The sequence below is a fragment of the Cicer arietinum genome, chromosome 6 (genome assembly GCF_000331145.2).
Source record: "Cicer arietinum cultivar CDC Frontier isolate Library 1 chromosome 6, Cicar.CDCFrontier_v2.0, whole genome shotgun sequence".
In the NCBI taxonomy this organism is placed as follows: Eukaryota; Viridiplantae; Streptophyta; class Magnoliopsida; order Fabales; family Fabaceae; genus Cicer; species Cicer arietinum.
Genome location: NC_021165.2, coordinates 17,056,553 through 17,069,994, shown reverse-complemented (window position 1 = coordinate 17,069,994; position 13,442 = coordinate 17,056,553). Strand labels below are relative to the sequence as shown.

General features: G+C 31.1%; 1 protein-coding gene across 1 annotated transcript; it reads left to right on the top strand.

The window, feature by feature from the left end:
• The first annotated feature begins 2,988 nt into the window (after window positions 1-2,988).
• On the top strand, window positions 2,989-6,508 carry LOC101501203 (abscisic acid 8'-hydroxylase 4-like). The gene is made up of 9 exons (XM_004505161.4): window positions 2,989-3,296; window positions 3,534-3,858; window positions 4,255-4,404; window positions 4,698-4,946; window positions 5,303-5,392; window positions 5,479-5,557; window positions 5,659-5,765; window positions 5,895-6,013; window positions 6,108-6,508. The coding sequence occupies exons 1-9, from the start codon at window positions 3,103-3,105 to the stop codon at window positions 6,208-6,210; spliced, it is 1,416 nt and encodes a 471-aa protein (XP_004505218.1). The 5' UTR covers window positions 2,989-3,102; the 3' UTR covers window positions 6,211-6,508.
• The last annotated feature ends 6,934 nt before the right edge of the window (window positions 6,509-13,442 follow it).

The following is a 13,442-nucleotide window of genomic DNA, read 5'->3' as shown; positions in this document are numbered from 1 at the left end:
ACTAAAACGTTACCTGAAATTAAGTTAAGGGACCACAAATATAATTTAGTCTTTATTATATTAAACGTTATATTTTACATCAAATATATTATTTAAATCATATTTTTATAATACTAATAATTTTTTTTTACAATTATAATTTAAATATCTAAAAACCGATTCAAATTAAACCATTTAAAATTTAATCAAATTATATCGATTTTTTTTTATATTTATCATCTAAATTGAACTATGTACTTATATTTTTGAATCGAATGAATATTTATTTTAAAATCAATCAAAACCGCAACGTAAACACCCCATGAGAATTATGGAATATGCTTTAACAGCAAAAAATTGGGAGAGAGATAAAAGTCATCGATCATTGACATTTGTTCAAATAAATTATTCGATATTTTCTGCCCCAACAAAAGAGAGTGCTCAATTTCTGTAAAACGTACGGATAAATATAAAGAGGAAAAAATAATGTTAAAACAATTAACCATGTGATGGAAGATGCTGCATTAATGGAAGAATAACAAAAATATGACGACGATTATCGCACAAATATTCTAATGCATTTGTGAAAGTGCTAAGTTTACGGTTCAATTTGGCTCTATTAATCTATAATTATTGGATACAAATGAAATAAACATTAGATTCCCAGCTTCTAGAAATTTTAAAATCTTTAAAGTGAATTGATTGCAAAAATTCACTTCAAACATATCTCTCACTAATAAATTTAGAATAAGATCAGTCTTATTAACACATCCGTTAGTTTGGATTCCAATGAAATCACACAATCCTAATTAGACCATGGACAAGTATATTGTGTACAAAACTTTGCTCTATGAAACATCGCTTTAAATTGTTATTGCAATTATGCTCCAAACTTGTATATTGTAGCAAAACGTGGAAACAAAATATACATCATAATTATTTACATAAAAGTATTATGCGCCCTTTAATAAATTATAACTTTATGATAGTATAAATATACATCATATTTATGTTTATAAACTTTATAATGGTGAATTATTTTAAATTTTAACATTATTTCAATAATTTGTAGTTAGAGATTTTTAAAACTTTATAGTAAATTTTGTTATCGATCCTATAAAGAACAACCTAATAAATTTTTATTCAATTTCTTGATTTAGATTAAGAGAATTTTATGTTTAATTTCAAGAACTCTAATATGTATCTCATTCGAACTTTCTCTTGTTTAATTTTTTTTTAAATTGATGGTTTATATTCTTAAGATTACTGCAATCAAAGACCCTTAAGAATTATACAAGTTTATTAAAAAAATTGGGAGAATTTGAAATTTTAATTTTATTTGTTTGAATTAGAATCATCCGTGCAAATATTTACAAACATAAATGACAAACTTGACACCAAAAGAAAGTTAAAGAATTAACTTATTACATAAAAAATAAATAACTAATCTGTAATTTTCGTGTAACTTAAAAGATCACATTATGTATTTTATCGTTTTTTGTAAAATTAAAATTTAGGGAAGTGTCTATATTTAGTACTTGTTAGTGTCTCATTACCTCAAGTAGATGGAGGAGGACGTGGAAAAAAATATTCTAATTTAGAAAATATTATTTAAAAAATTGAACTATCTTATCTAAATTTTTGATTAAATACTCTTTTTATTTCTATTTCATTTTGGATATATGATCAACCAATTAAATCTAGAGACTTAAAGTAAAATAAAGAGACCCTTTAAAAATTAACAATAATAAAATTGAAGGCATTTACTTTAAGTCTAATTATTTTTACATATTGTTTTTTACGGATAGAATATTAAATAACATACAAATAAATATTAAATACATTTATATGATTTATATAATTGAGTAATTTTATTTTATTGAATTAAAAATATTGTCTTAAATATGAGTATTCTTGTCACTTTGATTTTGTCAAATTATTTATTGGCATTATGCTGTTTTATAAATATTGTGAATTTATTTATAAATTTATTCTTTTTATTTTTAGTATTGTTGAATTTGTGTTTATATCTGACTTTTAATTTAAATAAATGACTATTGTTTTTTTTTTTATTTATAAAGAAATACAAGGTTGAGTTCACATAACATAAACTTTACTATTTCTCACATGACTCATCATAGAAGAATAGCAAAATAAAAAATTAAAAATTAAAAAATTTTAAATTATTAATTTTTGTTTTTAAGAGATTTTTTTAAAATATTTTCTTCAAATAATTAATTTTATAGGTGAAAAAAATCCTCAGTCATACATATTGATGAGATAGTAACATATATACCATTTGTAACAAGAAAAATATACCATTAGAAAATATTTTCATACATATTTCTGACATATATAAATAAATAAATAAATAATCACCGCATGTCATCCTCGTGAGATTTCCTTTTGATGGGGGAGGAAGGGCATAGAAATTAGAACACTCTACTGGTGCCGACCAGATTATTCGTCAAAAATCACCTTTCGTCATTCACTTGTCTTTTTCATCACAACAATACTCTATAGTTTGATTTATATATTACACTTTTTCATCAACAAATCACAAATGTTATAATTTTAAGTTAAAAACTAACTATAAATTAATGTAGTAGGTTAAATAGTCAAATCAAATAAAATATGCCACGTATAAAATTTCTTGCATTTCATTATTCTTTTTCATAGTAATATTTAATTTTTTTTTCAAACAGTTAACTATTGTAGCACAGCACTATGTTGCAATTCATTTCGCATATATGCCACCTTAAAATGTGATTCAAAGCATTAAGGTACACAAGAATGGTTGAAGAAAATTGTGAACCTCATTCAATTGAATATACAGTAGAAGCTATAATGCTACTCAATTAGTTAATTATTAGTTGGATATAATATAATATTGACTTCAAAATAATCATGAATAGAGAATACCTGTTCAAATTTGATTTTGTTAAATAAAAAATTATTTCCATCCATGCTAGCTCTTTGCCTATATAAACCAACAAGCTCAGATCATATCATTCATTGACTTGAACTCAAAAGCATATTACATTAATTACATCCATCATAATCACGTTTCATCAATATTTCTTGTACTACCTTGAATTCATAAAGAGTGAGTAGAAAGGTGTTATGGAGATTATTGCAATTTTAGTTTATATCTTCCTCTTTCTCTCAACTTTGCTTTTGTATTCATTCATTAAGAAACACAGACCCACACCCAAGCCTAAGCTTCCTCCAGGTTCAATGGGCTGGCCTTATATAGGAGAAACTCTTCAACTCTATTCCCAACACCCAAACATCTTCTTTGCTTCTAAACAAAAAAGGTTCTTAATTAATGTGTTTTATTTCATTGATCCTCTCTTAGTCATTTGGTCCTTAATTATACAATATAAATAAATAAAAAAACATTTAAAAAGTAGATGTATATATAGATAAATCAAACTATTAATTTTTTTATTTATTTTTTATTTTATTTTCGAGAGAGTGGATAAACTTAATTTAATTTATCGGTGGATGTGCTGACTAACTAAAATATTAATTGTACAAATGTTATTAATTAGATATGGAGAAATATTTAAAACACATATACTTGGGTGCCCATGCGTGATGTTAGCAAGTCCAGAGGCTGCAAGATTTGTGTTGGTGACTCATTCTCAGTTGTTTAAGCCTACATATCCCAAAAGCAAAGAGAAGCTTATTGGTTCTTCTGCATTATTCTTTCATCAAGGAGATTACCACTCTCGCATTAGGAAACTTGTTCAAACATCTCTTTCCCCTGAATCTATCAAGAAGTTGATCCCTCTTATTCAATCCCATGTCATTTCCTCCTTGGAATCATGGGCCTCTATTGGACATGTCATCAACTCTTTCCATGAAATGAAAAAGGTTCGTTTTTTTTAAGTCTTATATCAAGGTGATAATATATGTTATTTGAAAGTTCAAAATAATATATAAATGTAAATATTCCACTGCTCTATACAAGATATGCAATTCTAGATCCTCTACATCTGACTTTACGGTACATCATATTTCATAATGTCTATCTTAATCTAACAATCTACGATCGACCGTATTAAATATAATATTAGTCACCCTAGTTAAATAGACGAACTAAGTAGAAAAACCCTTTGATTTATCTTATTAGACACTTTTATTGCATAGTGTTGAATTTTGTATTCATCGGTCAATCTCATTAATTTATTAATGAATTGTCACTGGGTCCTTCACCTTCATTATTGTTTGATTCCAACTAATGGCTATGGTATGGTTGATTTTTGGCAGTTTTCTTTCAATATTGGCATCCTCTCTGTCTTTGGTAACTTGGAAGGCAATTATAGAGAACAGCTTAAGGATAATTACTGCATAGTAGAGAAAGGTTACAATTCTTTCCCAAATAGGATACCAGGAACTGCATACTCCAAAGCACTTTTGGTAAGCTATATTGCAACATTTGATTTATATGGTTTCAGATTTCGGTAACTCTAAATTTTTGTGCGCAATTGCAACTGCGGCCACGATGTAATAGTTATAGAGATTTTAATAACTATAATTATAATTGTTTATGGACTATATATGTCTACAAATATCTAAAATATCAACGTAACTGCAATTACAATTTATAATAAATAATATGAGAAATTATTGTTGAATATTCATGACATATACTATATGATTCTCTGCATCTTCTCTGTCTTATGATTTTTTATTTATGAAATGATCTGAAGGCAAGACAGAGAATCCAAGAGATAATAAGTGAGATAATTTGCAAGAAAAAGGAGCAGAGGTTAATTGAGAAGAATCTATTAGGCCAGTTGCTAAAGTATAAGGATGAAAAAGGACAAACGCTAACAGATGAGGAAATCGCTGATAATGTAATTGGAGTACTATTTGCAGCTCAAGATACTACTGCAAGTGTTCTGACTTGGATTCTCAAGTTTCTTCATGATGACCAGAAACTTCTTGAAGCAATAAAAGTAAGAGTTCTTATTGGTCCTTTTAATTAAATTGTCAACGTCTCCCAAAAGAGATTTTCAAATCATTGTAGGCAATAATTGTTGAAAATCAATACTCCTTCCCTCACATAATTTGTGATCCAATTGATAATTTCACAAATATTAAAAAAGTTATATAAATAAAAGAAAAAAAAATATTATTTTTATTAAAATATCTTTATTAAGTACTAGTATATTCACATACTGTTGAAAGTAATTTATATATTATTAATTAGACAGTACAAATGAAAAAATAGTTAGTTATACATTATAAAATGAAAACGGTCCTTTAGAGATAGTTTTTTTATAATGAATGAACTGATTAAAGTGTATTGCAGACAGAGCAAATGGCAATATATGAAGCTAATGAAGGAGGGAAGATTCCATTGAGTTGGGGTCAAACCAGAAATATGCCTATTACTCATAGGGTATGTTATGTTGTTAACAATTTAAAGTTTACATATGTTGAAAGAAACTTCATGAATATATTTCTCATGAAGAACTAGTATTGTAGGTAATATTGGAAAGCCTGAGGATGGCAAGCATAATCTCATTTACTTTTAGGGAAGCTGTGGTTGATGTAGTATACAAGGGTAAGAATTTGTTTTACCTTGGAGAGTTTGGTTTTCAAAAGATTTTATCATAATATGATTGATTAATTTATAAAATGATGTTTCATATTGCAACTGTTAAGGATATTTAATACCAAAGGGTTGGAAAGTGATGCCACTGTTCAGAAACATCCATCATAATCCAGAATTCTACCCTGCTCCACACAATTTTGACCCATCAAGGTTTGAGGTATGCTATTACTATGCTTGTTGTGACATTAACAGCTTTCTTCACCACTTAGTCAAATTAATATTAAAATAACTGAATCTCTCTCTATTTATGTATGCTTCTCAATATTTCGATTTTGGATTGTTGTAGGTTGCTCCAAAGCCCAATACTTTTATGCCATTTGGCAATGGAGTGCACTCTTGTCCAGGAAATGAGCTTGCCAAATTGAACATGTTGATTTTAATTCACCATCTTGTAACCAAATTTAGGTGAACTTTAATTTTGACTTCATTTTGATATTTCAATTTTTAATTACAACAGCACTGTGATGATCATTGATGAAAGCGGTGATTCGGTTGGCAGGTGGGAGGTAGTAGGATATGAAAACGGAGTTGAATATAGCCCATTCCCAATCCCAACGCATGGTCTACCAGCAAGATTTTGGAGAGATGAATCAATAAACTGAAGGAAGATTAGTTGACCTAAATTTTCCTTTATTAATTCATGTACTAGTCATTTTAGATAATTAATTAATGTATGCCACCCTAACCTTTATATTCCTCCTTAACCCAACCCAACCTCCACTTTTATGCAGAGTAGTTTCTCTTTTCAAGTAACATCATACCTATGCTATTGATTAATCTGAACTTGCAAGGGATTAGTGATAGTAATTTATATTTAAATAGTCATTGTTATTTCTCTTTGTTAATTTTGAAGTTCAATGTAATATTAATAATTATTGTATTAACATTATTCATCTGTTATTTATTGTAAAGAGATAATTATAAGAATGAGATGATAAACTAATAAGAAGAAAAAGATAAATAATTATTTTAAAATTTTATGACAATAATTTTAAATTTATACACCTAAAGTATAATGTTAAAGACACCGCTGGAGGTGGATGACTCTGATTTGAAATGCCAAAGCCACTCGCCGAAGGCCAGAATGTATATATCCAAAAATGGAACACATCTTTTAATTTTATCTGTCTTCTTTTGGTAGAAAAAACGATGATGTGTGTCATGACACGAGGCACCCTCTTTTATTATATATATATTCAGTATTGTTCTCTTTTTTAGTGTATTGTAGGCCATTCACTATATTTTGTTATCTGTCCCCTTTTTCGGTCCCTTTTTACTTGGAAGAAACTAAGCAAGTTTACTCTTTATGACGAAATATAAAATCAATGATAACTAACATGACTCGTTTGCACTTTGCACTAAAATGTGTTTAGAGACGGCTCCAAATGTGGATAAGCACGGTTATTGCTCACATATGTAATAAGTCAAAAGAAAGAGAAATGTGCCACTTCTCAACTTAATTGATGTAGAAATTGCAGCTCTAAAGATAAGTTCAAGTTCAACACACTTAGGTGAATGAAAAAATAAATAACTTTTTGACACGGTGGTTCACACTTAAAATGCCAGCTCAACAAGGAATCAAAGTAATCGTATATATTATTAGAAAGGGAATGGGGGCAGAGCCGTACTGCTTTGGAATATATCTTTTACAATCTCTTTGCATATCTAACAACAAGATTCATTTTTACCTCTTTTGATGCGCCTCATTTCCTAGCTCAGATTGGTAGATATAGATATGTGGCATAAAGTTCCAAGACTGACGTGGCAGCCTCGCCGTAAACATGAACAACAATATTTGCTTTACTAATTTGATGACATGTCTAAATATCACAAGTTATAGATATATATATTGACATATCTATTGTAGTTTGAATGTCGAAGAATAATTTTCTTGTAAGTGGACAAACGCTCTTAAAATGAATGGAGCTAAAAGTCTAACAGCACAACAGGGGACACTTGTCCTTTGAACTTGGCTTATCCATTTGTTGAATTACAAACGATGACGGTTGGAGGTGTAAGAGGTGAAGTCGCTTGCGAGTTGGCACCATCATACTTAAACATAATTTTATACTCTATAACTTTAAGTATTGTATACTAAAAGAAAATACTGCAATTACTTTGTTATTAATGATGTTGGCATAATGATCAAATTATATCATCAAGTGTATTTATTAATAGTCAAAATTAATAGTTAAGAAAAAAATTAAACTTATAACTTATTTGTCACCTGACTCTTTCAAACCACCTTATTACTCACTTATAATAGAATTTGTTATTGTACCATATCTTTTTAATGGTCGAAGACATGATTGATTTAGAAAAAAAAAGACATATAATTGATCGGGGATCCTATATATTTTTCTTACGATTGGTTTATATGCGTCATTGACTTTATCGTGTTCCATATATCCATTCATATTTATTTCTTCTTACTTCTTAATGGCAATAATACCTGCATTGAAAAGATAAATAATGGATGATGATCGATTATAAGAATGAGAAAATTTCCAACCCATAAAGGAATGCCACCTAATAACTGCAATACTCAGAGGTCACGTTTAACATACATTTTAAAAAGAATTATAAAAAAAAATGTTGGATTTTGAATTTCAAAAACTATTTAAAATTCACAATTTATGCCACCGAAGATATTACTGGGTTGAGTCGCGGACTAGGTCGCTCTCTTTAAGACGTTTCGCGGCACTGCCCAAATTGTGCAAGGCAGACTATCAACCACGAAGTCCCCATGATAAAACAGCACAGATTCACTGTATCGGAGTTCTACTGCACTGTAGAAAACCGTTCTAGAATTACACCATCAATATAGCAGTTTAAGCCACTCTCAATATGACAATTAAAGTCACTCTCAATATGGTACTATGACCATTCATAACTACGGCATAATAACCGCTCAAAAAGACAAAAACGAATGGACTACGGCATAATAACCGCTCTAAAAACAAAGTGATTACGGCATAGCAACCGCTCTAAAAACAAAAGAACTACGGCATAACAACCGCTCAAAAAAACCGAAAGAATTACGGCATAACAACCGCTTTAAAACCGAAGGGACTACGGCATAATAACCGCTCTAAAACCGAACCGCTCTAAAACCGAAGGGACTACGGCATAATAACCGCTTTAAAACCGAAGGGACTGCGGCATAATAACCGCTTTAAAAACCGAAGGGACAGAAAGAAAGGGGAGAAGTGGCTCGAAAATTAGGCGAGCAGAATATAAGAGGGAGAAAAGAGAAAGTTGGGAAAAGCATCCAACTTTGGTGTGTTTTTCACAATAGCTTGAAGCTCATTATATAGTGATGGAAGCAAAGTCACATATGTTTTCTAAACAATGTGGGACTTTAGTATGTATAGAATTAAAACTACACAAAACATGATAGTTTTTCAAAGTGGGATTTCAAAAAATATTCTTACCAATGTGGGACTTGAATTTTAAACAACAAGTTTCTTTCCAATTAAATTTACAAAAAAATATTTCTTTCCAATGTGGGACTTCAACACAGGTGTCTTTCGACTTGAACCTTTGCATAGTGAGTAGGATTCAGATTCAACAAGAGTAACCGTAGTTTTGAACTCTATCTCTGACATCAAACCCACACACAACCTTTTCATTAGGTATATTGTCAAAAGCCTGTGCATTTAGGGTCATGCACGTGTATCCCAGTTTAGTGAACGCTCTAGGAATTCTGCCTCGAAATTCCATAGGAAGCGGCCCCCACTTCCACATTCACGTAGGTGAGTCTATCAAGAGTACTCCTGTAGCCACTAGGTACCCCACTCCATATAGAGTATATATCTCATTAAGAGTTTCTATTATCTCATCCTTTTTCGCTTCAGGAATCATGCTTCTCATTTTAAACATAGCATGTTCATCTCATATCACTATGACTTGTTATTACCCATTGAACCTAATTCTTGGGATCTCCAGTCTTTTAGGTCGGGTTACCATCATAAGTGACTCATTTATCTATAGGCATTAGTCCCATCCTTTTGGATGTATTTTGGACTTTCTCTCTAGCTAATCCTTTCGTCAAAGGATCAGCTAAATTTTCATCAGTGCGTACATGATCCACAATAACAGCTCCTTTCGAAAGTAATTCTCTAACTGTGTTGTGCTTACGACGTATTTGTCGTCTCTTACCGTTATAATAACGGTTCTCAATTTTTGCAATAGCCGCGGTACTATCCCAGTGGATCAACACAGCTGGTAACGGCTTATCCCACAAAGGAATTTCTGCTAGCAAGCATCTCAATCAGCTTGCTTCTTCACTAGCATTAGCTAGTGCTATCATTTCAGACTCCATGGTGGACTGAGCCAATATTGTCTGTTTCTTCGATTTCCAAGATACAATACCATTCACTATATTAAAATATAGTCATCGATTGCTTTGGAGTCATCTGATAAGATGTTCCAATTAGCATCATTGTATCCTTCAAGGATAGTAGGAAATCTTCGATAATATAATCCGAGACTCATGGTCCTTTTCAGGTATCTCATGACTCTTTCCATAGCGTGCCAATGCTCCATACTAGGTCTACTAGTAAACCTGCACAATAATCCCACGACATAGGCAATGTCGGGTCTAGTACAATCAGTGGCATACCTGAGGCTGCCAATGATGCTCGCATATTCAGTTTGTCTAACACCTTCACCAGTGTTTTTGAAAAGTTTCACACTTAGATCATATGGTGTGCAAGCAGGTTTATAGTCAAAATAATTATATTTCTTTATGATATTTTCAACATAGTGAAATTGATCCAAAGAAATTCCCTTTTCTGACCTAGTAATCTTGATTCCAAGGATTACATTTGCTTCTCCGAGGTCTTTCATATCAAAGTTGTTACACAACAATGATTTCAAAATATTTACAGCATGAATGTTTGAATCAAATATGAGTATCTCGTCTACATAGAGACATATGATAGTGCAAATGCCATTTTCAAATTTGTGGTAAATACATTTGTCACTTTCATTCACTTTAAACTCATTCGATATAATAAAGTTATCAAACTTTTCATGCCATTTCTTTGGAGCTTATTTAAGACCATACATGGACTTATCTAACATACATACCCTGTATTCTTGTCCTTGAATTACAAAACCTTTAGGTTGTTCCATAATAGATTTCTTCTTCCGAATCACCTTTTAAAAAAGTTGTTTTAACATCCATTTGGTGTAACACCAGGTTAAGAATAACTGCTAGTGATATGAGTATTCTAATGGATGTTATTCTAATGATCGGTGGAAAAGTCTCGAATTAATCTGTATTTTCTCTTTGTCTAAAACCTTTGGCTACAAGGTGTGCCTTGTATTTTATCAATCATTCCATTGGGTTTTAGTTTCTTTTTCAATATTCATTTACAACCTGTTGCTTTGCAACCAAGAGGCAAGTATACAATGCTTCTTGTCACATGAACTTGACTAAGTTTGCTGTCCCCACTATTTCACAGTAACTTGACTAGGTTCGCTGCCCCCACTATTTCTCGATTTAAAAGGGGATTTATTTTCATAGAGGTCAACTTCATTTGACTTTATGATCACTTTTGCGTTTAGGTCATAAAACCTATACATTTTGTTCTTTACCGCATACCCAATGAATTCTCATTCATAGGCTCTACTGGCGAGTTTAACTCGCTCGGGATCGGGATTCTGACATAAGCCAGACCACCCCATGTTTGAAAATAAGACAAGTTCGATTGTCTTTTCTTCACTATCTCATAAGGAGATGTTTTGTTTTTAGATTTAAAAACTCTATTCAAAACATAACAAATAAACAATATATTTTCTTCACACCAATGAGATGTAGTACTAGAGTTAAACATACTAGCAACAACTAGTTCAATAAAAGTTATATTATTTTTTCTTTTCAACTTTACCATTCACTTGTAATTATGGTGTAGTTGTTCCATGTATAATTCCAGACAATTTATAAAACTCATTAAATAAACTAAATCATACTTGGAATCTCTTAATCTTTATATTAAATTGATTTTTCAATTTCAGCTGTAAAGATCCTTAACATGCCAAGTGTTTCACTTTTATTTTTCATTTCTTGGTAACGTCTCATCAAGTTCACATATGTCAAAGTGTAATAAATCTAAAGACTTAGATTCTCTAACTACATATTTATGTGAACTCTTTGTTATTTTAGCTTGACTATAAAAATCACATTTTTCAAAATCATTTAACAATAACTTTAGAATTAAAACTAAGTTACTTAATTTTGAAATCAGATGTGTTCACATCACATAGTCTAGCATGTCAAAATTAAAATCACACAACATGTAAGCATAAACAGACATTTTATTGATTTCATCATTCAAACAAAAGAGACATATTAAATTTCAATGTTTAATTTAAATATGCCATGAATGACGTACCTTAATAGCTTATCTCATGAATTATCTTCTGAATTCTACAGGAGTGTGCCTCCACGTCCATGAATCTATCAGCCTCCATGTGCCTCCACGGATCTGTCAGCCTCCATGTATCAGACATCTGATACTCTCTGATACTCTAGGTAGCAATCACAACTTACTTAGAGTATCTCAAACACATCTCGCATTATTGCTGGAACTGTAATAGTTATACAGATCATCAGCAAGTCGGTTAAGAATATAATTCTTATCATTATTCTTCCATGGGTTAATTCTCCAACTGTTTTATCCTTCTCTATTTGCTTCAAACTGAAACAGTTTATCGAAATCAGAGGCAACATAACCAAATCCAGTAATCTCTTCGGTTGACATGGCAGATCGAAACGTCTTAAAGTTGTTGGATTTTGAATTTCAAAAACTATTTAAAATCAATTTATGCTCCAATGATAGACACAACAAGGGTATTTGCAAATGTTGGATTTTAAGTTTCAAAAACTATTTAAAATTCACAATTTATGCCACCGAAGATATTACTGGGTTGAGTCGCGGACTAGGTCGCTCTCTTTAAGACGTTTCGCGGCACTGCCCAAATTGTGCAAGGCAGACTATCAACCACGAAGTCCCCAGGATAAAACAGCCCAGATTCACTGTATCGGAGTTCTACTGCACTGTAGAAAACCGTTCTAGAATTACACCCTCAATATGGCAGTTTAAGCCACTCTCAATATGACAATTAAAGTCACTCTCAATATGGTACTATGACCATTCATAACTACGGCATAATAACCGCTCAAAAAGACAAAAACGAATGGACTACGGCATAATAACCGCTCTAAAAACAAAGTGATTACGGCATAACAACCGCTCTAAAAACAAAAGAACTACAGCATAACAACCGCTCAAAAAAACCGAAAGAATTACGGCATAACAACCGCTTTAAAACCGAATGGGACTACGGCATAATAACCGCTCTAAAACCGAAGGGACTGCGGCATAATAACCGCTTTAAAACCAAAGGGACTGCGGCATAATAACCGCTTTAAAAACCGAAGGGACAGAAAGAAAGGGGAGAAGTGGCTCGAAAATTAGGCGAGCAGAATATAAGAGGGAGAAAAGAGAAAGTTGGGAAAAGCATCCAACTTTGGTGTACTTTTCACAATAGCTTGAAACTCATTATATAGTGATGGAAGCAAAGTCACATATGTTTTCTAAACAATGTGGGACTTTAGTATGTATAGAATTAAAACTACACAAAACATGATAGTTTTTCAAAGTGGGATTTCAAAAAATATTCTTACCAATGTGGGACTTGAATTTTTTTAAAAACAAGTTTCTTTCCAATTAAATTTACAAAAAATATTTCTTTCCAATGTGGGACTTCAACACATTTTTAAATTCACACTATAACATACATATATTCCAACAAAAAAAATACT